At 46.5% G+C, this 12,614-nt stretch overlaps 1 protein-coding gene across 1 annotated transcript in view; it reads right to left on the minus strand.

Moving 5' to 3' along the window:
- Positions 1 to 2,014: 2,014 nt before the first annotated feature.
- Positions 2,015 to 12,614, minus strand: part of ELOA (elongin A) — a 113,370-nt gene continuing 102,770 nt past the window's right edge. The window contains exons 9-11 of the mRNA XM_075336206.1: positions 5,204 to 5,315; positions 4,955 to 5,106; positions 2,015 to 3,242 (exon numbers count right to left, since the gene is read on the minus strand). Coding sequence (XP_075192321.1) covers positions 3,181 to 3,242; positions 4,955 to 5,106; positions 5,204 to 5,315 — 326 coding nt within the window. The 3' untranslated portion in view covers positions 2,015 to 3,180. The remainder of the gene's footprint in view (positions 3,243 to 4,954; positions 5,107 to 5,203; positions 5,316 to 12,614) is intronic.

Here is a 12,614-nt window from a genome sequence, read left to right on the forward strand (position 1 = left end):
TTAGACCAATTTATAAGTTTTCCTCCTTCCTGCTTTTGCACCAAAACTGAGGAGCCCGTGATGCACGGGGGGGTGTATAGGCAGAAGGGGAGGGGCTTTACACTTTTAAGTGTAATACTTTGTGTGGCCTCCGGAGGCAGAAGCTATACACCCCAATTGTCTGGGTCTCCCAATTGGAGCTAGAAGAAAAGGAATTTACGGTAAGTAAACAAAATTCCCTTCTTTCCAGATAATCTGTTTTGTTATATAAGGCAGTAATACTCTATGTATGTCTCTTTAACTCTGACTATACCAGAGCAATCTGGGCTTCCTCCAGACTTATTCTGCCCTCAGACTTTTTGATGCTTTCTGTAAGTCATGTCTTGTTAGGGACATATCTTCTTTCAGAGATCCTATATGTGTGATCAGACTTACCAAGGTTTCATTACACTTAAGAGACAGCTAAATAAACGTCCTTTATTGTGGGTTCCTGTTCTATATGTTGTGCCAAGCCCGCATCTTTCTGACCAGGCACCATTTTCTCTGTGTGCATCAGCGCTTCCCTGCGATTCAGAACCCCTCTCTTATCTCATTGATCTCCTCCATTGTATCTGTCGGGTTCTTGTCCACTCACTCTGCCTCCTTCATTTCAGCAGCGTTTCACTGTGCAAAGCGCTCCAGCCTGGCAGTTATTTCCAGCGATTTGTGTCGCGCCTGCTCCTCTCTTGTCAGCGCCACAATGGATTGCTAGCATAGCCTTTCTGACGGGTCATCCTCTCTTCCGCTGTGTGGAGACTCAGCCACCAGAAATCGTTGGATACATTGCTTTCTTAGGTTGCAGGGTATGTACTCAGGTTTGCGATTTGACGATCTTAGCAGGATATAATACAAATTCTTCCAGGACCACTCCAATCACACAGACACTCCCATCCTTTGCCAGGCCATGCACTCGTTTCTTGTAAGTTTCAATTAAATGATAGCTACAGTAATTTAAAAGAAAGTTAAAACCTTAGTGCATATAATTAGGCAAGACTCTTACAAAGTTATTGATATGCAGTGAGAAATGTAATTACTACAGTGTTAGCTTTAATTTAAAGCATACTGTACCACAGACTGCCTGGATATTACATCCAATCATGTGTCGCTGATCTTATAAATTGGACATTTCAATGACATAACATCCATATTGATGAAATACATGCAAGCATTGCTTTTCTAGTAGCCTCTCAATACAGTACTATATGTTCTGTCCAGCTCCTTGTTACGGTATGAGTAATTCCTTTGGACACAAGGTGCGGATGGATGGCTTCATGTTATTATTGCAATGCTCTATGTTTAGTGTTCAGGATGAAGAAGCTCCTGTACTAAATAGTAAGGGAGATTTACAAATTCTTTTTCGATACCTCATTTGTTTGTCTTATTTTATTTTGCTTTCCTTTCGGGTTGATATTTAAATAACTTTAGAACCAGGTACAATTTTCCATAGACTTATGGTGCTAAAGCACCACTTTGGTGTTTTTTTTTTATCCCCTTCATGGTATCACTGGTCTCGTGCTGATCTTGGCGCCACTTCGGTCCTGTTCTGTTAGTTGTGACTTGCCAGATTTCTCCAGTGTTTGCTGGGTGGGCCGAAAGTGACTCTTCCATTTAAGTCTATCAGAGCCAGAAGTATACTCTCATAGACTTATATTGAGTTAATGATAATTAGCTGTGTCTTCCAGACAGAAGCTGTAGTCACAAGATGGTGGAGTGGAACTGGAGCAGTGCTGGGAAGAACAGGAGACGGCAGCTGGTAAGATTTTTACTATAGGCAGAGAACAGACATTAGTGCGATCACTCTGGGGGTGTAATACAGAAGGGCTGCTTAAATTTACATAGGTTTCAACAACTATTGTCTCGCAACAATATAGTATTGTAAGATGAGAGACTAAAAGCATGAACCTGACAAGTACATTTGATGTAAAATTGGAGCCACTATAGAATTGTATAAATCTCATGTTCCATCTTTTTAACCATAGGAGGCACACAAGATATCCATTATTCACATTTTATTAAGAGCCAGATAAAATCATTTGCATATATAAGTCTAGTTAAAATTTTTAATCTTTTTGAAACCACATAAAAGAATTTATTTACATAAAGCAAAAACTCACATAAAGGCCTAAAATTTATAGCTCCTGCCCAGTAGCTACAGTTAAAGTGAAATCTGCAAAATCCACAATATACTCATTTCACAAATGACCTACACTAAAGAGCAAGTGTCTGATATTGCCATTTATTCTTAAGGAGTAGAAACACCATCTGCAATGGTCAAAAATACTGACAGCTGCCACATAGGAATTTATAACATTTTTTTTTACATTTGGGTACCTGGTAGCCCAAATAAAAAAAAATACAGAACTGTCTGAGACTGCAATGTATGAAAATACCATGCAGGCCAAATGTTTGCTTCTACAGTGATGGAAAATGCAACAGAAAAAAATTACATAAACCGTGTCCCTAAAAGGATTTTAAGAGTCCAGATTACAGATTCAAACACATTGGCATATTGATATTACAATGTATAGATCCCAGATATGATGAAACATGTTTATGGAGGTCAGAGACACCAATTTTATGTCACAGAACAATTCTGCAAAATAATTCACGACAAATATTACATGACACTGCAACAGGAAAACATCAAATCAGAATTGCTAAGTACATATTAGTAGTTGAGGCATCCATAGAACTGTAAAATTCATTTCATGATTTCTTCCAACTCTGCCAAAAATGTAACCTTGTACCTAATTCCGTCATAGTAAATTGCACAAAAATAGTTTCCTATCTGTAAATTGTCTTCAATCAGTAAAAAACTGATTTGTAAAGGAGGACTCCGCTGGGTTATGAGATCATCTTAGTGTGCTACACTGATTATTCCCCAACAGTGAGGATCCATATCTGTGACGTAAAAAGACACAGTGATTCTAAGGCCCCAGGGATATAAGTCAGCAAATTATCTGGAATCCTGCAGAGCCATACAACTGAGAGATGAAAGAAACATATATTTAAAACATGAGTATATTAGGATGTTGGGCAAAAGGAAACGGTAAGGTGAAGGGCAACACTGTTTCGGGAACTGATGGGTCCTTTCTGCTATTTTATCAAGGATTTCCAGTGCAATAATCCCCTCATCATAAAAAAGTCCTTCTCTTCCTTATTTTATCGCCGAGAAAACCGGTTCTTGAAAGCTTTTATTGTTTTGGCCATCATGGGAGCGACCTCTGAAAGACACAAGCATAATGATTTTCTTATAAGGCATGTTTAGGTGAAAGATAGCTAAAATATAGAAAGTAGATACAATATATAGAGAAAAACAATTAGGCCAGGAGAACTTTCTAGAAATTATGGACATAAAAACAAGTCTGCATAACGCGTTCAGTGATGGAATGACAGTCCTACAGGCACAAGTACCACTCTGAGGACTGCAAAAGCGCCTGCATTATAGCATAGGCACATATACATATACTGGAGCCATCAAGGACATCCTTGTTAACATCAGAACCAATGTTAGCCATCAGTGTGTTGGATCACGTGAAGCCGTGTGGCATGATTTTTTCCTAATTCTGTCCGGCCATGATCACTCATCACTAGTCACGTTGGCTGTTGTAGTTAATTTCGCACACCACTTTATTGAGGATATAGATAAGATGCCATGGGGGACCGTGTAATTACTAGTGGTGGGACAATCCTTAAGTAATGGGTATATCACTTATTTCTGTACTTGTTTGGAACCTGCAGCTGTTTAATTTTTGGAAAATCTTTTTAAATCAGAATATCAAGGTGTTTTCGCTCTGGCCTATGGTATTTGTAATTTAAGGATGACTACAATTGTTTACCATATAGCAATCCTATATCAAGGCCTGCAGATCGTACAGAGCTGTTCCAGTGTGAGAATTGATATAACATGGGCATTAACACTAGTATTGTATTTTTCTGACTATTAGAAATTGGCTACCAATGTTCAGAAGCAGGAAAGTCTGATCTACGTTCATATCTGAGACCGTTCACATCATGCATATGTTTATCGAATATGCCAGGACCGGACGTATACATTAAATGAATACTCCTAACAGATTTCCTTGACAAGTTTAAAATTTTAGTCTGATAGTTGCTAGTCTACAATCTGTGAACGTAAATCCCAAGAATGTTCAAGAATAATTTTAGTAGGATCATCAATTCTTCTCTCGATGTTACTGAACAAGTATGTCCATTCTGAATGATTTTAGCAGCCATCATAGAATAAAATATGCGCAGCAGTGTCGGTGTAAATATAGTTCACCAGACAATTGCTCAATCAACCATCATCCTACTTCAGTCTCAATGTGTATTATTACCTTCACACACAGACTTCTCTAAAGTCTGACTTTTTTTCAGCGTATATTACAAGCACAAGTATACACAGCATAATTAAAAGGGAATCAGTCAAGTAAAAAAATGCTTTTAACCTGTAGATATGGGTTTAATCTGCAAATAAATAGCATTCTAAAACTGCTTGGTTGCCTCACTGTAAGCCCAGCTACTGGGAGGAATAAAATGTATTCCTCCCAGGGGCCACCAGCTCTCAGTCGGTGCGCCAGAGCAGTTTCAGTCACCACTCAGTGCATAGTGATTGGCGGCTGTAGCTATTCCCCGACACTGACTGACAGGCGGCTCAGAACTGATGCAATGCAGAGCTGGGTGTCAGTCATGGCCGAGACATGGTTACTGCTCCACCCATGCCTCTATGACTGAAAGCCCGTGGCTGCCAGGAGGAATAAAGTACATTTCCTCCCAGTAGCTGGGCTTTCAGTGGGGCGGCCAAGCAGTTTTAGAACGCTGTTAACCTGCAGATTAACCCTATATCTGGAGGTTTATAGCGTTTTTTGAAATGACAGGTTAAGACCAAAAAGTCTGAACAGCATTTATTGTTCTGTACATGAGTACCATTACTTACTTTTCACTTGTGGTTTACGTGGATCATGTCCAGGCTGGACAACACTGCTTGGTGTAGACACTGTACTGCTAGTACTTGGCCTGTCAAATGAGTGGGGTTCCTCAGATGGCGCAGTGCTATAACTGCTAGTGAATGGCATGAAGGGTTTAATCCTGGTGTAAGAGAAAAATGCCAGTGTCTGCAAATACTCTACAAACATTTAAAACGTAAAATTACTTCAAAAATGTCCAATTGCTCTTCTTTTTTTACCTTGCTTTTTCACTGACAACTGCTGCTCCTGTTCCAAATTTTTCTTGTCTTCTACGTACATCACGTGGGGGTTTCACTTCTGTATTCACAAACGCCATCTTGGCTTGTCGGACTGTCCAAAAATAATAAAAAGTAAAAATGCTGGCTAAACAATAAATGAAAGAAATACTAAATATACCACAATAAAACCCATGAAAAGTGATTGAAATAACATGGATAATAGATAGAATATCTTGTCTGCAAATAATTGTCCCAAACTATTCAATAAAGACTATACTAACAGATATTTGTAAATTAGTCATATATATTTCTCACCATTCTTTAACTGGTAAATGGTGAATAAGATTGTTCCATTTACTCAGAAAGAAGGGAATTTTGTTTACTTACCGTAAATTCCTTTTCTTCTAGCTCCAATTGGGAGACCCAGACAGTGGGTGTATAGCTACTGCCTCTGGAGGCCGCACAAAGAACTACACTTAAAAGTGTAAGGCCCCTCCCCTTCTGGCTATACACCCTCCCGTAGGAGTACAGATTCCTCAGTTTTAGTACCAAAGCAAGAAGGAGGAAAGCCAATAACAGTTTCAAAAACAAATTCAATCCGATAACTAGATCGGAGAACTTAAGAAACAACGTGAACAACATGTGCACCCGAAAAAACGAAACCCTAAAAACAGATAGGGCGGGTGCTGGGTCTCCCAATTGGAGCTAGAAGAAAAGGAATTTACGGTAAGTAAACAAAATTCCCTTCTTCTTTTTCGCTCCTAATTGGGAGACCCAGACAGTGGGACGTCCAAAAGCAGTCCCTGGGTGGGTAAAAAGATACCACATGAACGGGCTGTCATACAGCCTCTTCCTACAGGTGGGCCACCGCCGCCTGAAGGACCTGTCTACCTAGGCTGGCGTCTGCCGAAGCGTAGGTATGCACTTGATAGTGTTTGGTAAACGTGTGCAGACTCGACCAGGTAGCCGCCTGGCACACTTGCTGAGCCGTAGCCTGATGCCTCAACGCCCAGGACGCACCAACGGCTCTGGTAGAATGGGCCTTCAGTCCAGATGGAATCTGAAGCCCAGCAGAACGGTATGTGTGAAGAATTGGTTCCTTGATCCACCGCGCCAGGGTGGATTTGGAAGCTTGCGATCCCTTATGCTGACCAGCGACTAGGACAAAGAGCGCATCCGAACGGCGTAGAGGCGCCGTGCGAGAAATGTAAATCCTGAGTGCTCTCACCAGGTCCAACAGATGTAAACCCTTTTCAAATTGGTGAACTGGATGCGGACACAAAGATGGCAAAGTGATATCCTGATTGAGATGAAAGGAAGAAACCACCTTGGGAGAAAACTCTGGAATTGGACGCAGTACTACCTTGTCTTGGTGAAATACCAGGAAGGGAGATTTGCAAGATAACGCCGCCAGCTCGGACACTCTTCGAAGAGACGTGACAGCTACAAGAAAAACTACCTTTTGTGAAAGCCGAGAAAGGGGAACCTCTTTCAAAGGCTCGAAAGGCGGCTTTTGAAGAGCAAGGAGAACCTTGTTCAGATCCCAGGGTTCCAATGGCCGTCTGTAAGGAGGAACGATATGACAAACTCCTTGGAGAAACGTGCGTACTTTAGAAAGCTGTGCCAAGCGCTTCTGAAAGAATACGGATAACGCGGAGACTTGACCCTTAAGCGAGCTAAGGGACAAACCTTTTTCCAACCCAGACTGCAGGAAGGAAAGAAAAATTGGCAATGCAAATGGCCAGGGAGAAAACCCTTGAGCCAAGCACCACGCTAAGAATATCTTCCACGTCCTGTGATAGATCTTAGCTGAGGATGGTTTTCTAGCCTGTCTCATTGTGGCAACAACTCCCTGAGATAAACCTGAGGCCGCTAGGATCCAGGACTCAATGGCCACACAGTCAGGTTCAGGGCCGCAGAATTCAGATGGAAAAACGGCCCTTGAGACAGCAGATCTGGACGGTCTGGTAGTGCCCACGGTTGGCCTACCGTGAGATGCCACAGATCCGGGTACCACGACCTTCTTGGCCAATTTGGAGCGACGAGTATGGCTCGCTGGCAATCGGACTTGATTTTCCGGAGAACTCTGGGTAACAATGCTAGAGGTGGGAACACATAGGGGAGTCGGAATTGCGACCAATCCTGAACCAAGGCGTCTGCCGCCAGCGCTCGGTGATCGTGAGACCGTGCCATGAAAACTGGGACCTTGTTGTTGTGCCGTGACGCCATCAGATCGACGTCCGGCGACCCCCAGCGGCAACAGATCTGTTGAAACACGTCCGGGTGAAGGGACCATTCTCCTGCGTCCATGCCCTGGCGACTGAGAAAGTCTGCTTCCCAGTTTTCCACGCCTGGGATGTGAACTGCAGATATGGTGGACGCTCTGCTTTCCACCCACGTCAAAATCCGCTGGACTTCTTGAAAAGCTTGGCGACTGCGTGTTCCCCCTTGGTGGTTGATGTACGCCACCGCCGTGGAATTGTCCGACTGAATCCGAATCTGCTTGCCTTCCAGCCATTGTTGGAAGGCTCGCAGGGCAAGATAGATTGCTCTGATTTCCAGAACATTGATCTGCAAGGTGGACTCTTCCTGAGTCCACGTCCCCTGAGCCCTGTGGTGGAGAAACACCGCTCCCCACCCTGATAGGCTCGCGTCTGTCGTGACCACTGCCTGAGACATTGAGGCTATGACGGAGCGTAGGGATTCCATCCGGAACCTCCTGACTTTTACGTGTCTGTTGAGCAACTTCAGATCCAGGACGGGACGATACGATCCGTCCTTTTTTGGGACCACAAACAGATTGGAGTAAAAACCGTGACCCTGTTCCTGAAGAGGGACGGAGGTCACCACTCCTTCCGCCTTTAGAGCGGCCACCGCCTGCAACAGAGCATCGGCTCGGTCTGGTGGTGGAGAAGTTCTGAAGAAACGAGTTGGCGGACGAGAACCGAACTCTATCCTGTACCCGTGAGATAGAATATCTCTCACCCAACGGTCTTTGACATTTGCTAGCCAAATGTCGCCAAAGTGGGACAGCCTCCCACCGACCGCGGGTGTGGGCATCGGAGACCGCAAGTCAGGAGGACGTCGTTTTGGCAACGGTTCCTCCGGCTGGTCTTTTTGGGCGTGACTGAGACCTCCAAGAATTTGAACGTCTCTGGTCCTTTTGAGTCTTTTTTGACGAGGCGAATTGGGACCTGCCCTGTCCTCGAAAGGACCGATAACCAGACTGACCCCTCTTCTGTTGGGGCTTGTTTTGTCTGTGTTGCGGTAAGGAAGAGTCCTTACCCTTGGAGTGTTTGATGATTTCATCCAAACGCTCTCCAAACAATCGGTCACGAGAAAAAGGCAAATTGGTTAAGCACTTCTTGGAATGAGAATCTGCTTTCCAATGTCTCAACCACAGAGCCCTACGCAAAACAACTGAGTTGGCTGACGCCACTGCCGTGCGGCTTGTAGCGTCAAGAACAGCATTAATCGCGTACGACGCGAATGCCGCCATTTGCGAGGTCAATGGTGCTACCTGCGGGGCAAATGCACGTGTGACTGAGTCGACTCGCGCAAGCCCGGCCGTGATAGCTTGGAGTGCCCATACGGCCGCAAAAGAAGGCGCTAATGACGCTCCAATCGCTTCATAGATGGATTTCAGCCAGAGCTCCATCTGCCTGTCAGTGGCATCTTTAAGTGCCGCTCCATCTTCAACAGCAACCAAGGATCTGGCTGCAAGCCTGGAAATTGGAGGATCCACTTTTGGACACTGGGTCCAACCCTTGACCACTTCAGAGGGAAAAGGGTAGCGTGTATCTTTAAGTCGTTTAGGAAAACGCCTTTCAGGATAAGCGTGGGGTTTCTGGATTGCGTCTCTGAAGTCAGCGTGGTCCAGAAAAGTGCTTAATGTACGCTTAGGGTATCTGAAATGGATTCTCTCGTGCTGCGAAGCTGACTCCTCTACAGGAGGAGCTGGTGGGGAAATATTCAACATCTTATTGATGTTAAATATAAGATCATTAACTATTGCGTCACCATCTGGTGTATCTAGATTGAGAGCGGTCCCTGGATCAGAATCCTGATCAGTTAAGTCCGCCTCATCACCCATAGATTCATCCCGCTGGGATCCAGACCATTGAGATGAATGTGAGGGCCCGTCATAACGAGCCCGCTTAGGCTGCCCGGGGCCATCGTCCGAGTCAGAGTCTTCACCCTGAGGTGTAGATGCCCGTCCCGGAGCTAGGAGCTGAGGGGGACCAGGGGGCAATACATGCACAGTGTCCGTGGTCTGAAGTACAGGCCTAGCTCGCAATGTGTCAAGAATTTGTGACATAGTGAGAGACATTCTGTCAGCAAAAGCTGCAAACTCAGTTCCTGTCACCTGGACAGCAGTCACAGGTGGTACACCCTGGGACACGTCCAGCAGAGGTCCCGACTGTGCAAGCGCCGCAGGGGCCGAGCACTGCACACAATGGGGGTCCGTGGAGCCTGCCGGTAGAAAAGTCCCACATGCGGTGCAGGAAGCATACAATGTCTGTGCCTTGGCACCCTTGCGTTTTACGGGCGACATGCTGCTGGCTCTCTGCATGTGAGAGAGTCTATAGCCAAAGGGCGACCAGCGCTATGCAGTACAAAGTATTTGTAGAAACAAAATACTAAGAATACTACGAGCACAAGAGGGGGTGAGCCCTGAGGGCTGCTTACCGCCCGCTGAACAGCGGGTAAGAGGCTGCAGAATGCCTTGTCTGGGTCTCCCCGGCTCCCCTCTGCAGCTCAGCGTGTCAGCAAGAATGGCTGCCGGCTTCTGTGGAGAGGGGCGGTCCGTGGGAGTTCCCAAACAAAAGTGCGGGAACAGTGTCCCCTCTGTGCTGACTGTGAGGGCTGGAGTATGTAAAAACGACTCCAGCCCTCAGCGCTGATGCACTGGCCAGCGTCCCGCCCCTCTCCTGACTGGCAGGTCTGTGGGCGGGAACGAACGAAAGCAGGCCGCAAAAGCCGGGGACTCGAGTTATCAGCGCGGCCGCCGTAAAAGCGCGGGCCGCGCTGAAGTCCCCGGCGCACCGCAAGTGCCAGCCGCGCCGCTGTTCGAGCGGCCGGCGCCCGAGTTCTAGACGTGGGCAGCGTCCCGCCCCTCTCCTGACTGGCAGGTCTGGGGGCGGGAACGAAAGGAAGCAGGCCGCAAAAGCCGGGGACTGTAGTTATCAGCGCGGCCGCCGTAAAAGCGCAGGCCGCGCTGAAGTCCCCGGCGCACTACAAGTGCCAGCCGCGCCGCAGTCCCAGCGGCCGGCGCGGCCTATTCCCATAAATGTGCCTGCTTCAGCAGAGCTGAATGAGGCCATGGCACAGGCGCCGCAGCGCTGATGTCCCCCGGCGCACTACAACACCCAGCATGCTGCGGTGTGAGCGCCAGATACACGGGGACACAGAGTACCTTGAGGAAGCAGGGCCATGTCCCTGATGTACTCCGCTCCATCCAGCATCTTCTCCAGGGGCTGTAGATGGAGCACGGTCTCTGTGCCTGGAGACCGGTAAATCCCACTTCACCCAGAGCCCTGTAAAAAGGGATGGGGAAGGAATCAGCATGTGGGCTCCTGCCGCCGTACCCGCAATGGGTACCTCAACCTTACAAACACCTCCGACATAAGTGGGGTGAGAAGGGAGCATGCTGGGAGTCTGTATAGACCCTCTTTTCTTCCATCCGACATAGTCAGCAGCTGCTGCTGACTAAAAACAATGGAGCTATGCGTGCGTGTCTGACCTCCTTGCGCACAAAGCTAAAACTGAGGAATCTGTACTCCTACGGGAGGGTGTATAGCCAGAAGGGGAGGGGCCTTACACTTTTAAGTGTAGTTCTTTGTGCGGCCTCCAGAGGCAGTAGCTATACACCCACTGTCTGGGTCTCCCAATTAGGAGCGAAAAAGAAAATACTGCAATCTGTACAGCTACATTAAAATCTCCTCTCAATCCCTTTAGGCTGGGGCCACACGGGCACTACTGCGATCCACTTGCATGACACTGTACTGCTTTGCTGGCAGTACAGCAGAGCCGAGTGTCATGCGTGTGTCCTTGCAACTGAGGTCCGTTCGTGCGAGCAGACTTCAGCTGCGGGGGTCGGGCCGGCACTCAGGAGGGGAGGGAGGGATTTCTCTCCCTCTCTTCTGCGTAGCCGGCTATTGCCATTCTCGCACTGCACTAACGGTACACCGGTGTACCGCGAGTGCAGTGCGATTTTTCTCTCGCCCCATTCACTTGAATGGGTGCGAGAGAAAGAGTCTCAGCATGCTGCGATTGTTTTCTCGGTCCGATTAGGGCTGAGAAAATAATCGCTCATGTGTGCTGACACACAGGCTAGAATTGGTCTGAGGGGAATGCGATGTTTTATCGCACTCCACTCGCACTGTTTTTCTCGCCGTGTGGCTTAGGCCTTAAGATGAGAGCTGCACAGATGATTATGCTGAGTAAGCCACTGTCTTCTATTTTGTCTGCAAGTGGCGGCTATGGGGCAAATGTACAGATGTGTCCACCCTAAACTTTCCACAAATTTAGTTTAAAGGTTTATTGTCAAATTGTCTCTTGCAGCTCACAACTCTGCAGTCTCCTTACTTCCTGGTTTCTGGGGACAGACACTCCTCCGTGAGTGACAGTTTTGTTGAGCAGCAGAACTGTAGTATTAGTACAATAGAATTATAAAGATGAGCACAAGGTCTGATGTAACACATTCAGTTATCAGTGTTTGCTCTGGAGTGTACACTGCATGAATCTACACTTAGGGCTCATGCGCACGTTGCGTAATTGCATGCATTTACGCTGCGTATTGCACTGCAGCGTAAATGCATGCGTCCTGCGTCCCCAGCATAATCTATGAAGATTGTGCATGACACGTGCGCACGATGCTTTTATGAACGCAGCGATTTTGACCAAATTCGTGCGTTCATAAAATGAGCATGTCAATTACTCCGTGCGCTATGGATGCAGCTCCCACTTTGTCTATGGTGGGGGCAGCAGCCATAGCACATGAAATCGGCTTTTTTCTACAAAAAAACCTGCATCCATTATGCAGTGTTTCTGCAGCAATTTGAAGCGCACATGTGCTGTCAAATCGCTGCAGAATATTCAGCAGTTATGTGCGCATGAGCCCTTAGGGTTCATTTGCACAGACTAACCTACAGCAGGATAAAACTCCTAGTCGGTAAGCTTTTACTGATCAGCAGACTTTTGCATGTCTGTTTACACAGGCAGATTGAAGCAAACGATGCGCAATGAGCAATCTATATGAGCACATAGGTTTTCATTATTCTCGGCAGCACGAGACCTGGTTACAAAAGACAATGCACCATTGAGAGGGATGACCTTTTATACTGCAGAAAAGATCATTTCAACTGATGAATGAATCCTTTGCTCGTTCATCTGGTGATCGTCAGCCAGG

This window comes from Anomaloglossus baeobatrachus, chromosome 2 (assembly GCF_048569485.1).
Source record: "Anomaloglossus baeobatrachus isolate aAnoBae1 chromosome 2, aAnoBae1.hap1, whole genome shotgun sequence".
Taxonomy (NCBI): Eukaryota; Metazoa; Chordata; class Amphibia; order Anura; family Aromobatidae; genus Anomaloglossus; species Anomaloglossus baeobatrachus.